The 19,459-nt window shown below is 46.4% G+C and overlaps 2 protein-coding genes and 1 long non-coding RNA gene across 7 annotated transcripts; 1 reads left to right on the top strand and 2 right to left on the bottom strand.

Moving 5' to 3' along the window:
• Positions 1–10: 10 nt before the first annotated feature.
• Positions 11–4,602, top strand: LOC120658594 (nuclear transcription factor Y subunit A-4-like). Of its 5 annotated transcripts, XM_039936863.1 has the most exons (8): positions 83–164; positions 234–285; positions 1,835–1,979; positions 2,076–2,223; positions 2,669–2,781; positions 2,863–2,931; positions 3,402–3,569; positions 4,001–4,602. In XM_039936863.1, the coding sequence occupies exons 3-8, from the start codon at positions 1,917–1,919 to the stop codon at positions 4,316–4,318; spliced, it is 879 nt and encodes a 292-aa protein (XP_039792797.1). In that variant the 5' UTR covers positions 83–164; positions 234–285; positions 1,835–1,916; the 3' UTR covers positions 4,319–4,602. The 5 variants fall into 5 exon arrangements, with proteins under 5 accessions (XP_039792798.1, XP_039792797.1, XP_039792796.1 ...); XM_039936864.1 differs by lacking the exon at positions 234–285 and having other exon boundaries at positions 11–164; XM_039936862.1 differs by having other exon boundaries at positions 94–285.
• LOC120658656 lies at positions 3,099–4,147 on the bottom strand. Its single transcript, XR_005668794.1, has 3 exons — positions 4,007–4,147; positions 3,577–3,634; positions 3,099–3,456 (listed from the first exon to the last, which is right to left on the bottom strand). It is a non-coding gene; the product is annotated as an uncharacterized LOC120658656 (long non-coding RNA).
• A 152-nt stretch (positions 4,603–4,754) lies between the features above and the next one.
• On the bottom strand, positions 4,755–7,274 carry LOC120658607. The gene is made up of 4 exons (XM_039936878.1): positions 6,872–7,274; positions 6,713–6,790; positions 5,331–5,506; positions 4,755–5,169 (listed from the first exon to the last, which is right to left on the bottom strand). The coding sequence occupies exons 1-4, from the start codon at positions 7,164–7,166 to the stop codon at positions 4,975–4,977; spliced, it is 744 nt and encodes a 247-aa protein (XP_039792812.1). The 5' UTR covers positions 7,167–7,274; the 3' UTR covers positions 4,755–4,974.
• Between the last annotated feature and the right edge of the window lie 12,185 nt (positions 7,275–19,459).

The raw sequence follows: 19,459 nt of genomic DNA, 5'->3' as shown, positions 1-19,459 counted from the left end.
AGGGCCTGCACAGGAGGCGCGTATATTTGGCAGCAGGAGCGGCCTCGTCGTGCCCCGTATTCTCTCAGTTGCTTCGACGTATTTCTCTCTCTACGGCTCAAGGTACCGGTACCGGAGGCGGTAGAGAGAGAAACACGAAGGGGAGAGGTGGAGACTGGAGAGAGGTACAGTCCCGATCCCTCTTAAGGAATCTCGATTGGTCAATTGTGTTCTTGAGTCCACTGTCTCTACAGATTGGATGGCTGCTCTGCTCTCCGCTCCCGGAGTGGTATCGTGCTCTCTTGGGTACTATGCCTTAGTCTCCGCGGTTGATTTGATTCATCCCTTTCTTTAATCTTGCCATCCCTGATGTTTGTTGCCCTTCAGTTTTCTTGGTTTGCATCTTGGAAATTTGTGAACTTCACCAGGATTTTTTGGCTGGCGCTGCTATTTTTTGTTCTTCACCGAATCACCGTGCTTGCTTGGGATCAGCTTTAGTTTTAGCTTGGCTCGCATTGCGCGATGCGTTTCTGTTAGAACCCGAGCACATCTTCTATGAGCTGAACTCTGTATTGTAGATTGTGTGGGGGTGGCGTTTTGGTGTTTTGGGCAGTGGGTTGGATGGAAATCTGCAGTCCTTTTTGTAGGATTATGTGCCTCGAAGTGTTTTCTTTTTCGCGATTTCTTTCTACTCCGATTGAATTAATTGTGCAATAGAGTCGTCTTAAGGTACTGATATGCATGTTAAAACTACAGGGGAGTGTTGAATCAGGTTTATCAATGCATGAACTGGTAGTAGCTGAAGGCTTGCTGAAGTATCTTTCAGTCTTTCCATAAAGACCTAAATCAAACCTGATCGGCACAAAATCGATGATAAACAATACCAATCCATTCTTGCTAGGACAAAGGTTTCCTAGAGAGTTCTTCAGGGTTCAAACGTCTGGGATGGAGGGGGGAAAAAGAAACTGGCTCATGATAGTCCACTGATAGGCTGATAACAGATACCGCTTGGAACTCTTCCTGCAGTAGATGTAAATCTGAGAGCGATGTGGGTAGCCCGACTCTCGAGGGGAAAAGCAGAATTAATTTGAGGCTGAATTTATCAGGAATCAAGTATTAGCTAAATCTATTTGGTTAGGTAAGAATGGAAAAAAAACAGCAAAAAACTGTATCCAACAGACTCTCCATCTAGCTCGCTTAGCTATCCGGCTCGGCATCCCCAGCCTCCCGCTAGCCATATTCCACGAGCTGCTCCGCTAGCCATCCGCGGCCTCGAGTGCAGTGAGTCTGGAGCGAGGCGGAGGATCTAGAGATGGAAGCGAGGGCAGCGTCGGGGACGCACGGGCAGAGGGAGAGGTCGAGGGTGGTGGCGGCGGGGTAGCGCGCGAGCACGGCCGGGCGGCGGAGAGAGATGGGGCGGTGGGAGGCGGATGGAGCGGGAGGCCCACTTGTCAGCGGGTCAGCGGGAGGGTAAAGGAAAAAAATATGAAGAGTGAGATTTGACTAATCTGTTGGAGTGTGCCGAAATATGGAGAGTGAATCCTGGCTAAATGGGAATATAGAGAGTGAGATTTAGCTAGGGTTTTGGAGATGCTCTGAATAGGGGGAAATTGCTTTGCTTGGTGAGACATTATTTCTGTATAAAACAGGAATGCCACATCCAGTCAGCTTTTCATTAATTTTATTGAAAATGGAGTGCTGTAGTAGGTCCTTGTCTATTATACATCGTACCTAAACATGGAAATAGCCACTTGAGGGAACAAAGTAAGAGGAAGTTGCCGTCAATACACGTCTTTAGCATTTCATTGTCAAATGTCAATTCGGCTGATTTAAATGCTGGCTACTTGCCATGAAGGTTAATGCAGGTGTCATTAATCAAATTTCTCTGAAGCACCAGAACCAAAATGCTGCCTGGTGCTAAGTGATACCATCTTGTAATGCCTAAGCTTTTACGGGAAGTGGAGGATCATCCGGTTCATCCCATGTCTAAGTCAAACCATGTAAGTTGGTATTTATGTCGGAAACCTGGGGTGTTTGCATGTTGCCTGCTTTCCATACGACAGACGATAACATATTCAGCAATCCTACACATGTAGGGCTTCTTGTCAGGAAATGGCCATGAGATGAAGCATTTAGGTCATAAAATCCACGACAAGGACTCGTCATCAGAGTCTGGTCAGTCTCACCAAGAAGCACCGGCAGTGAGTGAGAGCAGTCTAAACGAAAACACCTCAACTCAATCTGGTAATGCTTTATCTTTAACCATATTATCGGTTATCTTATCATCTGTTAATCTTCTTTTACACCATTGGGAGCTTCAATATGGTCAGATACCTCATGGCAATAATAAGTTCTGTTAAGAGCTCATGCTGTGTTACACGGTTATTTTCAGATTCTTGTAAGTGCTTGTCAGATAATCTGTACAGGAATTCGAATTAGAATCCTGTATCAAAATTTAGTTACTTTGTTGTAGACGTTCCTGATTTCTTTAAATTTCCCTTTGCTCCTGTTACCAGCTTTGCCCATGCCTTAACTCATGTTTTGAGTAAGCTCCTGTAATCTTAGTTTTGATGAATCTTTCGTCATGTTACTGGTTGTCTCTCAGACAATGTTCCCACTCCGAAGCCTCATATTTAATATGGTTAGTTGATACGTTAAAACCATCATGACAATTTGTTTTTGTCTTCAGACAATGATGAAGGTCATGGGAAGCATAATCAGGACACAGAGCACTCAGTATTGTCCATGGGGAAGCAAGGATCTGCCTTTTTGCCCCCAAAACTAGATTACAATCCATCTTTTGTAAGTTTCGTATATTGTGATAATTGCTGCTTTTGTTAAATCTTATGCACTGGTTTGAGTTAACTTCACATCTTCTTCCAGGCTTGTCTTCCTTATACCGCTGATGCTTATTATGGTGGGGTCTTGCCAGGATATCCTCCACATGCCATTGTAAGCTCACTCTTACTTTTCAGTTTCTGACCAAATTCTGTAAATAGATACTATAAAATTAGAGGTTTTAAGATCATATAATAATTTCTATATGATCCATCTGCAATTATTTTGAGTCCAGAGAGAGAACTAATTCGTTCTTGCATGTTAGTAGTCAGAAAGGCTTCTTGCGAAAGACATTCTTTCTGTTTCCTTGTTGCTGGATTTGGTTATTATTCCTTGTGCCTCATACAAAGGTTGGGAATGCACATACAATTGCAGTGGCACTTTTGGAAAAATTATTGTAGCCTTTCAATTTGCATTGATTTTTGATAAAAGACCTGAAGGAATACAAAAGTAAAACCATGCATTCTGGAATTTCCGTACTATGGCATCCTAGATGTCATTCTTGATACCTTGACTATGGCATCCTAGGTGTCATTCTTGATACCTTGCAATAATATTGCCATTTCTGTACTATATGCATCTAGGTCCATCCCCAGCAAAATCATACAACAAATGCTCCGGTTATGTTGCCTGTTGAAGCTGCAGAAGAAGAGCCAATTTATGTTAATGCAAAGCAATACCATGCAATCCTTAGGAGGAGACAGACACGTGCTAAATTGGAGGCCCAGAATAAGCTGGTGAAAGGCCGGAAGGTAATACCTGGTAATTTTGTCGGAAGGCAGACATGAGCTCACTTCTGATTGTTCTTCAGCTTTTGCTGCATACATAGATTTGACTATCAATTCAATAGATTTTTCTTGGTCATATTCAGAGGGAGGTCTCAAAAGCCCATCTGGCTATAGTTAGAGTAGGTTTTCCCTTTGGTTTTCTTTTTTGAACAAACTGTTGTTTAGGATTTGTGGCGCCATACATCTTTGTAAGAGACAGATATATGCATAATAATTGTTTCCTTACTAACAGTAAGCATTTCTTAGGCTTCTGCGTCACTTTTTGGCCTGTTCCTTTCTGATATAAAAGTTGCATGAATCAGTCCTGCATTTTAATCTGTACAGGCAATACTTGTTATTTACAGGTATATAGTTTACATGGCAACTACAAATTACAAAAAATCCTTTCTTCGCAGCCATACCTTCATGAGTCTCGACACCGTCACGCCATGAAGCGAGCTCGAGGATCAGGAGGGCGGTTCCTCAACACAAAGCAGCTCCAGGAGCAGAGCCAGCAGCATCAGGCATCAGGTGGTTCGAGCTCCTCAAAGTTCATTGGCAACAGCATAAGCTCCCAGAGTGACCCCACCCCCACACCTTCAACTCCTGCTTCTTCGGACACTGCAAGTGCTTCAAGGGTCAACCAGGACCACAACTGCTTTCCATCAGTTGGCTTCCGCCCTGCCATGAACTTCAGTGCACCAGGTGGAGACGGAGCAAAGCTGGTTAGTTGAAGAAAAGTGAAGTGGTCACAGAAGCATCGCCAGGCACACTGCCTGCGGCAACTCATCCTTGGCTTTTGAAACAATGAATATGAAATGGACATGTAGCTTAAGAGTCTCAGAATAAACAAACGACCGTATATATACAAGTCCTTTTAAGCTTGCTGTGGCTAAAAGAACTGTGGTTATGAGAATGTTTCTAGACTGAAATCCATACATCGTGTTGGGTTGAGGTGCAGACCTCGAAACTTGTTCAGCAGATATTGCCTTATGTCTCTGCTAGGAAAATTGCCATATCTTATTTCTAGTACCTGCCCTGGTTGTTATCAGGTTTCCTTATGTTTCATAATGAAGGTAATCTCCTGGTGTGCACCGAGAGGAGGCAGCACTGTTACAGACTGCAGAATATTAGGACTGAACTGAGACAATGATAATTAGACACACGATAAAACCCAAGAATCAGTCCCTTGCGTATACTGTTATATTACTTGGAAAAGGACTCTGAAACGACCAATCGTTCTTGAGCTCAAATTAATAGGAAAGCTGTGCACAACTTAGGGGATACAAGTAGTTCTTAGCCAACTGCATCAATTTACAGGCCCACTGGTAAACAATTTACAACTTGGGCAGGGAAAATATTAGGGAAATGGAAAATCAGTCCCTAGTTTTCAAATGGAAGCACTCAGCCTCAACACCATCTCAAGCCTCTCTGCCTTGCGGTAGTCATTATCGGTAAGATGTCCAGCGGGAAAAGGTGTAATCTCCAGAACCAGATGAGGAATGGGTAGCTCATCGAACAAAGCTCTCACGTTGTAGCAACACACACTCTCACCATGAGCACTTTCCCGTCTAATTTGGCAACCCTGGTTGATAATTTAAATATTCAGAGCGACTCAGGAACAACCAAATAGGCACAAAAGAAACATGTTTAACACCTAACTTTTGACAGGTGAGTCTGTATTCCAAAAATGAAGTAGAAAAGGGCAGGTGAGAACACGCGGTCTGTCCTGAGTCCAGAATTTACCTTGTGAGTTGAAGCATCCACAAAATGATCATCTTGGGACAGAACAGAAGCGATCTCTTTCAGGATCCGCCTTCCTTCATCTGTTGATCGAACTCGGTAGGTTCTCTTCAATGTGCCTTTAGTCGTTGGCCTCCACTTGCTAGTTAGCTTCTTCTTATCCTGAGCATCGCTTTCACCTGATCAAGAAGAAGATCTAGATTAGTCACCTTCTCCTACATTACATAAGAAGGTAATGAAGTATAAAGTCTGGAAATTTCAATGAATCGCTTAAACAGACAACAAGCACACAGATATACAATTCTAAAACTCTAATTATCTATAATTCTGGATCAAAAAGTGTCAAGTGATTATCAAGATCACAATGGTTCCTAATGAACTTCTTCACTCATATCGCCAGGGTTATGTTCATGCTTTTTCCTCCTTGACGTTGAATCTAAAGAAATCTAAAGAACAATACAAATACTGACTGAGAGGTTACTAATCACTATTATATGAAAGAGAGAACATTCTTGCCCCCATTTTTTTTAAAAAAAGGAGAAAACATTCTGGTCCCATTTCGATGAGATTTTACATGAAAAATGGATCTTGAATTTCAAAAAACACAAAACTCAGAAGTCAAAAATAGGGACAAGAACACACTTCAATACCAGTGCACTTTAAAAAAAAAAGGCCAGCACTGGCATTTACATAGCTTACAAAAGGACAACTCTTTGACAAGAAAACAATATTCATCAGCCTATCCTTCTTGCAAGCAAATGCAGACCTAGTAATGATGCCCTTGTAAGGGTGACAGTTGAATAAGAAAGCCAACCGAACTGTAGGATTTAGTAACAAACTCACTCAAACATTCCCAAACAAACCCACTCAACCAAATTGCAAGCCTGCAGAACCCAAACCTTCCATTTAAAGCATCCTGAGTGTTCTACCCTCAACCCCCAAGCACATGTAACATTCGGATTCTCACATCAATACTATCAAGTATGAAGTATCAACCCAGTGGATGACCCCATGACAGTGTGGCATGTTGACACCTCACACATCTTTCTATCATCTCCAAGTTAACCTCCCTTTACACTCTGACACATTGAGATAACCACCCTAACAAACAGAAATGTGCCTCAAACCTTTTGGCCCCAGACTTGACAAATTGCTCCCAATACTACCTGCCACCATGTACCTATGTCTTCCCTAGACATTAGAATCAGATTCTGAAAAGGAACAATATCCTTTCGCATCCGAAATCTCCTTGCAGATGCAGAGCCGTATAGATCTTTCAGGGTATCCACCTCCACTTGACAGAGCATCAACGACGACCACGAGGGATGCACAAATAAATAAACAATTACGATCGAGCATTAACAAATTTGAAAACTGCACGAAACCTGAGGCGCCGCCACGGAGCTTCTCGGCCCACTTGGAGAACCCTAGGTCGCTGTCGCCGGCGCCGTCCTCGCCGATCTCTGCGCACCACACGAGCATCAGAAATCATCAACTCCCCCTCCCCATTCCCGAACCGAAACCGGCACCCGCCCCGCGATTACCGTGGGAGAGGAAGGGGTTGCGCGGGGAGCCCGCGAGCCCGGCGTGGAGGAGCGCGTAGTACAGGCAGAGGCGCCCGGCCCAGACCAGCACGGGGCCCTCGAGCAGCGACGCCGCGATGGGGGCGGACGCGGCGGCGGGGGAGAAGGCGGACGCGGCGGCGCGCCTCGGCGAGGCCGGGCGCGGGAGGGAGGGGAGGAACGGGGTCCTCGCCGGCGGGAGCGAGTGGAGGGTGAAGGCGCTGGGCGCCGCGGCGACGACGGCGGCGGCTGGGGCGTGGAGGAGGTAGGCGAGCATGGCGATTGGCGATACGCGCAGCTTGTGTATCAATCTCTGGAGTCTGTACGGTGCGTTACAGTGCTTCCGTTTTTAAGCGTCGACACGGCGATGTTGGTTTGGGACTTGGGAGAAGGGAAAAAAGGACAAAAGAAAAGAAACGAAAAGAGGAAAAAGATCTTGATCTTTCTAGTTTCGTTCTCAAGGATTTTTTGGTAGAAATTCTAGCAGACCCTTGAGAAGAAATGCAAAATGAGACCCTGAACCTATCCTCTGAACCTAGGTACCGCCAAGCATGAACAATCTCTTCATATCCGACAAGGCAACCTTGTCTCCAAATATTTTTTTTTTCATGAGTTCTAACCTTCTGTACTTTGATTAGCTTCACATGCGTGCCGTGATTGCCCCGCTCATTTACCACCTCCGTTCAAAAAAAATGCTATTCTCATTTTTCGATAAATAAATAATTTTAAATTGTAACTAAATTTATAAAAAATACTGAGATTTATATCTTCAAATAGATTTAGTATGAAAATATATTACATAATTAATCTAACAATATTTATTTTGTATATATACATATGTTAGTAATTTTTTATATGCATTTACTCCTTCCGTCCTGAAATGTAGGACATTCTAGAGTTCAAATTTTGTACTCAAATGTAAGGCATTCTAGGTTGAGAGCGAACCAAACTAGGGATGACAGCGGATCGGGTTCGGGGCGGGTATCTGCGGATTTCGGGTTTGTGGGTTTCGGATCTGGTTCCTAGTTTAGACCCGCGGATTTGCGGGTTCGGGTACCCGAAATTATTCGGGTTTGGGGCGGATCCCTAAATAAATCCGTGGAGCTCCATTGGGCCCCGAAATCCTCGGCCCAATAAAAACCCATCTAGCAACCCTAGCACTTTACTCCCAGCCGCCTCACTCACCCGGTTAGCCCTGGGTAATTCGGGTAATTCGGGTCGGGTAATTCGGGTATCTAAAAATAATACCCAAAATTGACCCGAAAAAATTAATACCCGAAATTTCGGATTCGGGTTCGGATTTTTCCCGAAATACCCGATCAATTGCCTCTCCTATTAGCCAACAAGTAAAAAAGAGGATGAAGTACAAAAGTAAGATCAACATATCGTCATTAATGCACACATCAAACAAACAAGCAATCAATAAATAAAAACTATTAAATTTCTTATTGGGTTGTTAGGGTCAAGTGAGTGGATTAGGTCATAATTTATTGGGTTTTAAAAGAGTTTGGGTAATTCGGATACTGGGAGTCAAAACCCGAATTACCCGAATTAAATTCGGGTTTTTCAACTTCCTACCCGAAATAGTGATCGGGTAATTCGGGATCGGGTTCGAGAAATTGTGCCCACCGCTACACCCGGTCACCCCATCCTCCCAGACGCCTCCTGTGAATCCCGTCCTGCCGACTGCCGTCCAGCTCCAGCACTCCAGCCAGCCGCCCCAGCTCCCGTAGTCCCGTCCAACAGACCAGCGTCTCCAGCCTGCCGCCGCACTCGTCGCCGGTCGCCACCAGCCCCCCGTTCCCTGATCCGCAGCCGCAGCCCCCGCAGGAGGCCAGGATCGGCCAACCGGTGGACCCCGACGCCCCGCCGCCCCCGGACGGACTTGTGGAGGCGGAGGCGCACGCCCGGCGCCACGAGCAGCCCGCCCGGCGGCCGGCGCCCGAGCAGGCCCTCACCGGCGTCCGGAGGGCGGAGGCCTCTGTCACACACCCTTGGCCGGCGGCGATCACCGGCGGCATGAGCGCGATCTCAAGAGGGAAACAGAGAGGATACGGGGACGGGCCGAGGACCCCTTGTCCCGAGAACCAGAGTCAAATGATAATCGATAATCGTCTGTTACAACCGTGCCGTGTTTAACCCTGTTTCTTTCTCTCTCACTGGCCAACGGGCCCACTTACAACCCACACCATGCACACGCTACTCTTCCGTTTCCCGCCTTCGCGTTCCCGCTTTCCGTCTTCACTTGTGCGCCGTGACACTCGCCGCCCCTGGAGAACTTGCTTGCCCCCAAGCAAGTGCCTGAGGAAAGCGCTTCTGGACGACATAGAAGTCTTCCCAGGTTGCCGACGCAGGAGATAGAGTCGTCCACTTGATCAGTACCTGTGGAATAGCATGGTTACCTTTCTTAACCAAACGGCGATCCAGAATAGCTTCCGGCTGTACGTCCTTCTCATCCAGATTGACCACCGGTGGAAGCTCTGAAAATACTGGAGAATGGTCAGGTGTAAATGGCTTTAGCTGTGACACATGAAACGTGGGGTGAATGAGACTGGAAGATGGTAAGTCAAGGCGATAAGCTGCTTTGCCAAACTTCTGTAGAACTGTGTAAGGCCCAAAGTATTTCTTAGCCAGCTTTGGAAAGGGTCGGTTGACAAGAGATGACTGCGCATATGGTTGCAGCTTGAGCAGGACTTGATCCCCAACTTGAAAAGTGCAATCAGTGCGGTGTCGGTCAGCTTGTAGTTTCATCCGAGATTGTGCTCTGGCCAGATGTTCCTTTAACAGAGCGGTATGTAGGTGATGATCAGCCACAAAATCTGTCACAGTAGAAGAAGTAGTGGGTGGAACCTGGTCTGGAATGCCCATGAATGGTTCATGGCCATAGAGAGCGTGGAATGGAGAGCAGCCGAGTGCTGAGTGATATGTAGAATTATACCAGAATTCCGCCTGAGCCAGCCAAGAATGCCATGTTTTTGGTGCATCTCCCACCGAGCAACGCAAATACATCTCAAGGCACTGATTAACGCGCTTCGTCTGACCATCCGTTTGAGGATGGTAAGCAGTGCTGAGTTCCAACTGGACACCAAAGAGACGAAACAACTCCTTCCAAACCTGACTTGTGAAGATTTTGTCATGGTTAGAGACCATTGATTTAGGCAATCCATGAAGTTTGACCACTGTATCGAAGAGCACACGAGCCACCATCAGAGCAGTATAAGGATGCTTCAATGGAATGAAGTGAGCGTATTTAGTGAAGCGATCAACCACCACCAGAATGACTGTGTAACCATCAGACTTTGGAAGGCCTTCCACAAAGTCTAGTGATATGTTCTGCCAAGCCCCTGCCGGTATGGGTAATGGTTGGAGGAGGCCAGGTGGTGAAGTGAGCAAATGCTTGGCCTGCTGACACACCTGGCACTGCTTGACAAAATTATCCACATCCTGTTTCAGACCTTTCCACCAAAACAATTTGTTGATGCGATGATATGTAGCCAACTGTCCCGAATGCCCCCCCACAGCACTAGAGTGGAGTGCTGAGATGATCTTAGTCTAGACTGCAGAATTATTGCCAACCCAAATTCTTCCATTAAACCTGATTACACCATCATGGAGAGTAAAACCTTGTGCATTGGGGCTGTGCACAGCCAATTGAGTCAACAACTCTTGAGCTTTGCTATCAGTGACATAAGAGTTGACCACATGCTGAATCCACTGTGGCTGAGAGGAAGATACAGCCTGGAGAGCCAACAGATGGCCCACTCTAGAAAGGGCATCAGCAGCCACATTATCTTTGCCCTTCTTGTAAACCACTTTGAACTGGAGACCCATGAGGCGAGTCATATCTTTTCTCTGAACATCAGAATGTAGATTCTGAGCTGTGAGGTAGGATAAGCTCTTGTGGTCAGTTCGGATCACAAACTCTTGTCTCTGTAGGTATTGCCGTCATTTGTCCACAGCCATGATTAGAGCCAAAAATTCTTTTTCATAAATAGACATATGTTTATGTGAATCTGCTAATGCTTTGCTGAGAAAAGCAATGGGTTGACCCTTCTGTATGAGAACTGCCCCTATGCCCACATCTGAAGCATCTGTCTCGACCTCAAAGGGTTCTGCAAAATTTGGTAATGCCAGGACAGGAGTAGTGACCATGGCTTCTTTGAGCTTGTCAAAAGCTAACTGGGCTTCAGGGGACCAGCTGAATTGTTTCTTCTTAAGGAGCTGGGTCAGTGGCTTGGCTATCAATCCATAGTGTTGAACAAACCTTCTATAGTACCTAGTGAGGCCTAGGAAACCTCTCAAGTCAGTCACTGTCTTAGGTATTGGCCAAGCAAGCATATCTGCAGTCTTACTGGGGTCTGTAGCCACACCTTGGCCTGAAATAATGTGGCCCAAGTAATGGAGTTGCAACTGAGCAAAGGAGCATTTACTCATTTTCATATAAAGCTTGTGTTCTCTCAGTTTGTCCAAAACCTGCCTGAGATGGTCTAGATGGGCTGACAGAGAAGGACTGTATATTAAGATGTCATCCAAGAAAACCATAACAAATTTGCGAAGGAATGGGGACAGCACATCATTCATCAAACACTGAAAGGTGGCTGGCGCATTAGTCAACCCAAAGGGCATGACCCTAAACTGATAATGGCCGTGATGTGTCTTGAAAGCCGTTTTGAATTCATCCTCAGGGTGCATCCTGACTTGATGATAACCTGATTTCATATCAAGCTTAGTGAAATATTTGCTACCCGACAATTCCTCCAATATTTCCTCCATGATTGGCATGGGAAATCTATTCTTAATGGTTAAGTCATTCAGGCGTCTATAATCCACACAAAACCTCCAGCTACCATCTTTCTTTTGCACGAGTAACACAGGAGAGGCAAAAGGACTTGTGCTAGGAATCACTAAACCAGCCTGGATCATTTCTTTAACCTGTCTTTCTATTTCATCTTTATGATGGGGAGAATATCTATATGGTATGGAATTAACTGGCACAGAATTAGGAAGGAGAGGTATAGTGTGATCATACACTCGACTTGGAGGAAGCCCTTGAGGATCTGCAAATACATCTGCATATTGTTGCAGCAGGTCTGTAACTTCAGTAGGGGCAGGAGAAGTGGAATCTGTAGGTTGGTGGTGAACCATGACAAGAGCCCAAATGTCATTGCCTTTCCAACATTTAACCAACTGGTCAGCAGATAAGGCCTGGATAGAAGGGTGTTGTGGCTGTAAGCCCTGCAAATGAACCTGCTTTCCTTGATGCTGAAAATCCAGTGTTTTTTTGGACTAGTGGCACTGCATAGGGCTGTGAGGCTTTAACCAATCATAGCCTAAGATGGCATCAAAGACCGTGAAATTCAACACCCTCATATCTGCATGTAAAGTATAACCATTGCACAACCAAGCCATGTCAGGTACCCAGAAATCTGAAATCAAAATGTCACCATTGGGAAGCTTAACTTGTTTAGGTGTAGTAGGAACTGGTGTGATGCCCACTTTTGCTAGGAACTCTGAGCTCACAAAGCTATGAGTGCTGCCAGAATCCACCAAGGTCAACATGGCCTGATTCTTCACCTTAGCCTTCAATTTGAGAGCATCTCCATGATCAGTCCCAGCCAATGCATTCAGGGAGAGTTGACAGAATTCAGTAGTTAAGGAATCTTCCAACTCCAATTGGGCCACTACTTCTTCAGAGAGAGGCATATCTAGGTCATTGGCCACCAGAGCATGTACCTGAGCCTGAGGTCGCTGTTTACACACAGCAGCATGGGAGGGATCATATTTGTCACCACAATAATAACAAAGGTTGTTTGCCTTCCTGTAATTCAGTGTTTGTCTTTCTTTCCAGAAAGATGATTGTGGTCCAGCACTCTTACTGTCTACCTTCTGGGACACAGACTGAGACTTGTGATGAGAGATTGGTTTTGACCAAGGTTGTTTGCCCTTGTCTAACACTTGTTGCTGTCTTTTGGCCAACAGTATTGCCTCATCCACAGTTTTTGGTATATGGGCCTGAACTCCAGTAGCAATATCACTGCGTAAGCCCCGGACAAATTGGGAAACAAAGAAGGTATCATCGAACCCATCATTGTGCATAGATATCTCGAATTGGAGGTTGAAAGGATCGTTGAACCAAGAGGGGGGGTGAATTGGGCCTTTTTTAAATTTCTAAAACACGATAAAACAACCTTAACCTATGCAAAGCTAGTAAGGCACCAATTCACCAACCGGATAACTAAGCTACCTACACAAGCTATGAGAGATAAAACGAGAAGTAAAGCCTAGCAAGGTAGAGCTAAGTTATGATCTCTAAGTCAAGCACATGAATAAATTGCATGAAAGAAAATGCTTGAATAAAGAGAGTGGACAAGAGACGACCGGATTTTTTTCCGTGGTATCGATGTGTTGGCACACACCCCTAATCCACGTTGTGACACTCACAAAGAGTCTTGTCACCTCCCAAGTCACCGAGACGAGGGCGCTCACTAAGAGTCTCCGTTCACCATCCCGGCGTAGTGGAGATCAAGCCACGTACAATCTTCTTCTCCGGGCTCCCACAATCCTTGGCAAGCTCCGCGAGAAACACCTCGATCACCAAGATCGCCTAGGTGATGCCAATCACCAAGAGTAACAAGCTAGGGCCTTCACTTGAGCAAGAACCGATCACCAAGAACGGATGCACACAAGCTTCTCTCTAATCAAGTCCTTAGCCTTGCTTCTTGAATGATTGAATGATCAATTTAGTGGAAGATGAAGCTCAAGGTGGCTCTTGACTATTGTATAAGTGTATGGATGTTGCCTGGTGTCAAGAGTAGCAAAATGACCCATTGGAGGGGTATATATAGGCAGCTAACACGAATAGAGCCGTTGGAGAAAAGCTGCCAGAAAACTGCTTAGCGCCGGTTAATCCGACGTACCTCCAATAGCCAGCATCGGTTTAACCGATGAATGTAAACTGCCCCTTCTGAAAACTAGCCGTTACAACTTGGGCAGATTAACCGACGTATCATCGGTTTAACCGGTGAGTGTAGTTGTCCACTGATCAACTGAAAAACCAAGTCTCTGGACAACTGCACCGACGTTAACTCAAAACCATCGTCGGTTTAACCGGTGAGTACAACTTCAGAAATCCCTGGAAAAACCATCTCACTGGTCAATTGCACCGACGTCTCAATTCAAACATCGTCGGTTTAACCGGTGTATAGAACCTTGAAACACCCTGGAAAAACCAACTCTGGACTAATGCACCGACGTTCAATTCAAACGCGTCGGTTTAACCGGTGTATTGACTTGTCCAGACTCTGCTGACTTCGTTTAACCGACGTATAGAAAAATGAAAGCGTCGGTTAAACCGGTGTTAAAGACTTTTTCTGATTTTGCCTTTTCTGATTTGAGTCTTGAATGAAATCCAAATATTCTTGACATATAAGTTGAGAACCACTTATTTGAACTTCTAGGAACCTGAGTGACCATAGTGTGCATCCATTTTTGATTGACCATGTCCATGCTCAAGTTACTTGGCCTTAACCCCTCTTAATAGTGCGATCACTACAAAACTATAAAACATATACTAACCTAAGTGTCCTTCTCAACCTTATGACACTTAGGACTAGAAAGATCCTTAGTCTTGACATATATATGAGTTGAATACCGAGATCGCCTTTTTGGATAATGAAATTGAGGGGCTTCTTTTGACATATGACCAAATGAGCGATAATGATCTATTAAGCTGCACAAACTCATTAGTCACAACAATGGTAGCGAGAAAGATAAAACAGGATAAACACAAGCAAACTCGAAAAAGGACCAAAGAGCTCAACGGCTCAAACGAAATCCATAGATATGTCTCAAACCACAGCATACTCAAGCGTCAAATGTACATATCCATGAACTAACACCAAATGTGATACAAAATATCAAAGTCCTAATAACTACGAGCTCTCTCTAACTCTACCCTCCCCCTGACTCCAACTCCCCCTGACTCTCTCCCCCTTTGGCATCAAAGTACCAAAAAAGGCGAGCTACTGATCCGGCTGTCGTGGCACGGCAAGGAAGCGGTCCGGGTCGTCATCGTCGTCGTCGTCGTCAGACGGTGAGCCCTCGGTGACAGACGGGAGCTGCTGGTCAGTACTGCCTGCTGGATCTGAACTGACTGGGGGTGTAGCTGTCGTCGAGGCTCTCGTGCTGGCACTGCCTGGAAGAGGGTCCGTAGACGTGGTAACCGGCTCAGCAGAAGATGTGTCAATATCTGAAGTAGTAAGAGCTGAAGTTGCCGGCTGTGTCGACTGCTGAAGCAAAGAACCCTCTCCTCCTCCCCCTGAAGGTAGTGTCTGTGGTACGACGGGGAGGGAGACTGACTGGACTGCCGAAGGAGACTCCTGGAAGAGTGAAGTCGCTGGCAGTGGTGAGAAGAGTGGACGACCGGCAGACCCAAGTAGTGCGGACATCGAGAACGTGGTCTCCGGTGTCGTCGAGAAGGCTGGAGCTGCAGTAGTAGCTGGAGGAGGGGCTGGTGTGACTGCAAGCTGAGGTGCTACAACACCCTGAAGTCCTAGCTGCTGCGGGGCGAGTCCGGTGTGAGAGTAAAGCTGTGAGATCATTCCGAACATCGCCATCATGCCCTGCTGCATCTGCTGGAACTGAGCGTCTGTCCTCAGAGAGACTCTATCAATAAGCCCGACAAAACGCTCCTCGGTCGCAGCCCGCTTTCGGGCGGCCTCCCTCTGTATAGCAGCAAGCTGAGCCTCATGGGCTATCCTAGCCTCCTCCTGTGCAAGCCGGTCCTCTCTCTGCTGAGTCACGAGCTGCTGTAGAAGTGCGGTGAGCTCGGACGGCTGAGTCACCTGGGACTCAGAGACTGTAGCAGCTGCTGAAGTTGGAGGAGCAGGCTCTCTGGACCCCCCTGCCTCATGGTCGTGACTAGCTGGGGCTGCTGCAGGGAAGTACTCGACGTCCTCGGAGGAGTCTGACTCAAGCTCAGACCAGTGTATCTCATCATCTCCTCCGGGAAGCTGGGCCTCGGCAGCTAGTAGTGCCTCATCCTCCTGTGCCACTCGGGCCTGTGCCTCTGGGGACAACTGTGCCATGGCAGCTCTCTCGGCCTGTCCGCCTCTCCTCTGGTCCTGTGGTGCTGTCGAACGGTAAACTGGGAACCGGGGAGCCTCGTCGTGACGGTAGGGAGCGCTGATGGGTGACTCTGCTGGCACAATCATAGAACATATATAGCTGATCCAGTGTGCATAGGGAAACTGTCGCACCACACCCATCCCGTCTGTGATCACATCCTCTATCTCAGCCAGAATAAAATCTACTATGTCAAACGGCTCGTGAGTGAGGATGTGTAGAAGCAGTAACTGCTGCAGACCAGTAAACCCCTCTGGGTAGCCACTCCTCGGTAACAGAGTCCTCCGGAGTGCCATGTGTACTGCGTACGCCTATGGGGTCAGCAGGCTCGGAACTCTGGCGTAAGAAGCTGGGAACGGCTGGCGGAAGCACTGAGAGATCGCCTCGTGAGAAGGTGCAATCCCGCCAATCATGGCTCTGCGCGGTGGATCTGCATCGCCGTATACCATCTCGTGCAGGGAGACGTCAACCAAGTCAACTCCAAGTATCCCTGCTAACGTCGCTCTCGACAGCCCAAAGACCTGGCCTCCAAAAACAAAGTGTACGGCTCTACGCTCGGGAGCTATCCAGGCTGTGGCATAGAAAACTCTGACCCAGTCCTCGATATATCTGTTCTGCTCTATCTGGAGTAACCTGGGCAGGCCCCTGAAGTGAGCGAAGTGCTCTCTGACGTCTGCTCCCCCTGCAGCTGTCCTCAGTGACACCCAGTCAAGCACTCTGTGTGAGAAGATCCTGTGGCCCCGCCTCTGGTAGGTCTCGTAGAAACTGGCCTGAAGAAGCGTCCAGAACCTACGGTCGACCCTGCTGTCATGGGTCACGGGGAACCAGTACTCCTCCCAAACACTCCACCTGAGCCTCTTGACCTTTGCCGCATTAGCCTTGGTCAAGTTCTGGAGCAGCACACCTGGCTCCAGACGCACAACAGTGTCCATACGGAACACTGCGCGCTCGGCCTCTAGGGCCTCGGCTCTACGAGCTGCTGCTGCTGCTGCGGACCTGCGAGGCTCCTGTGGCTGGTGACCTCCTCGCGTCCTCGGTCCAGTGCGACGCTCGGTCGCCGGAGAAGACTCTCCTGCTGGGGACGTCTGCCGAGTGTGGCCAGAATGTCGTAGAGTCGATGACTCCTGTGTGCCCTGCCCCTGTGACTGCTCAGACTGCTCTGCCTCTGAATCTGCATCTGACTCTGCAGCTGAAACTGACTGATCTGACTCTGCTGCTGCAGTGGCCCTGGCACCTCTGACTCGGCCCATACCTCGGCCTCTGCCCCTGCCCCTGGCTGGCGGATCCCTGATCGCGAATGCAGTTACCATCAAGAATAAATACCCATTGCCTCGCATTGACATTCTCTTTGATCAGTTAGCCGGAGCTAAGGTATTTTCTAAGATAGATATTCGATCCGGTTATCACCAAATAAAGATCAAACCTCAGGACATTCCAAAGACTGCTTTCTCCACTCGCTATGGTTTATTTGAGTACCTAGTCATGTCTTTTGGATTGACTAACGCTCCAGCTTACTTCATGTATCTTATGAATTCGGTCTTCATGCCTGAGTTGGACAAGTTTATTGTGGTATTCATTGATGACATCTTGATATACTCCAAGAATGAAGAAGAGCATGCCAAGCACCTTCATATTGTTCTTCAACATCTACGAGAGCACAAGCTGAATGCAAAATTTAGCAAATGTGAATTTTGGCTTAAAGAAGTTCCTTTCTTAGGCCATGTCATATCTGCAGAGGGTATTTCAGTTGATCCAGGAAAAGTTCAGGATGTGTTGGATTGGGAGGCTCCGATATCAGTTAAGGAAATCCGCAGCTTTCTAGGACTAGCTGGGTATTATCGTCGATTCATACCAGAGTTTTCAAAAATTGCTAAGCCTATGACCGAGCTACTTAAGAAAGGTGTCAAGTTTCATTGGAATGACAAATGTGAAGAGGTTTTCCATACTCTGAAAAAGCATTTAACTTCTGCACCTATCTTGGCTCAACCCGATACGTCAAAACCATTTGACATATACTGTGATGCTTCTGGTACTGGTATTGGTTGTGTCTTGATGCAGGAGAACCGAGTGATTGCATATGCGTCTAGGTCACTCAAACGCCACGAAGAAAATTACCCAACTCATGATTTGGAATTAGCTGCTGTAGTTCATGCTATGAAAATATGGAGGCATTATCTCTTGGGTAGTCCTTGTCGCATCTACACTGACCACAAGAGCCTTAAGTATCTTTTTACTCAACCTGATCTGAACATGCGCCAAAGGCGATGGTTGGAACTGATCAAGGATTATGAACTTGAAGTGCATTATCATCCTGGTAAAGCAAATGTAGTTGCAGATGCGCTAAGTCGCAAAGCTCATTGTCATTGCATCTAAGCTATACCATTAAGCGAGTCTCTTTGTTTTGAAATGGAAAAGCTGAACTTGAGCATTGTACCACATGGCACACTGGCCCATCTAGAACTCACTCCTACTCTTCGTGATCTAATCATCACAGCACAAAAGAAAGATAAAGGAATAAAGGAAATTCAGAGGAGATTATCAGAAGGAGATTCGAAAGTAAGTTGTTTTCACCAAGATAGTGAGAATGTGTTATGGTTCAAGAACCGATTAGTGGTGCCTAAGGATTTTGCACTCAGAAAGCAAATTCTTGATGAAGCTCATACCTCTCGACTATCAATTCATCCTGGTAGCAACAAGATGTATCAAGACCTCAAACAACAGTTTTGGTGGACTCGGATGAAAAGAGAGATTGCCAAGTATGTGTCAGAATGTGACATCTGTCGTAGGGTCAAAGCTAGTCATTTCAGACCAGCTGGAATGTTGCAACCTTTGAGTATTCCTGAATGGAAATGGGAAGACATCAGCATGGATTTTATTGTCGGTTTACCTCGAACTCAAAAGGGTTATGATTCGATCTGGGTCATTGTAGACCGCCTGACCAAATCCGCACATTTTCTTCCAGTTAGAACAATCTATCGAGCAAAAAAGTATGCCGAGTTGTATATGGATCGCATCCTATGTTTACATGGAGTGCCAAAGACTATCATATCAGATCGAGGGACCCAATTTGTTGCTCGCTTCTGGGAACAATTGCATACTTGTTTAGGAACTCGATTGATCCGCAGCTCAGCCTATCACCCTCAAACAGATGGCCAAACGGAGAGAATTAATCAGATTTTAGAAGATATGCTCCGCGCATGTGTTTTAGCCTACCTGCAGAAATGGGATGAATGCTTGCCATTAGCTGAATTTTCTTATAACAATAGTTATCAAGAAAGCATTAAAATGGCACCATTCGAAGCTTTATACGGTCGTCGATGCCGTACTCCACTGAATTGGTCCGAAGTTGGAGAGAGGACTATTTTTGGACCTGACATGGTTAAAGAAGCCGAAGAACAAGTTCATCTGATTCAAGAAAACTTGAAGATTGCGCAGTCCCGTTACAAG

The sequence above is a fragment of the Panicum virgatum genome, chromosome 2N (assembly GCF_016808335.1).
Source record: "Panicum virgatum strain AP13 chromosome 2N, P.virgatum_v5, whole genome shotgun sequence".
Lineage (NCBI taxonomy): Eukaryota > Viridiplantae > Streptophyta > Magnoliopsida > Poales > Poaceae > Panicum > Panicum virgatum.
This window is presented reverse-complemented; position numbering and strand designations above follow the sequence as displayed.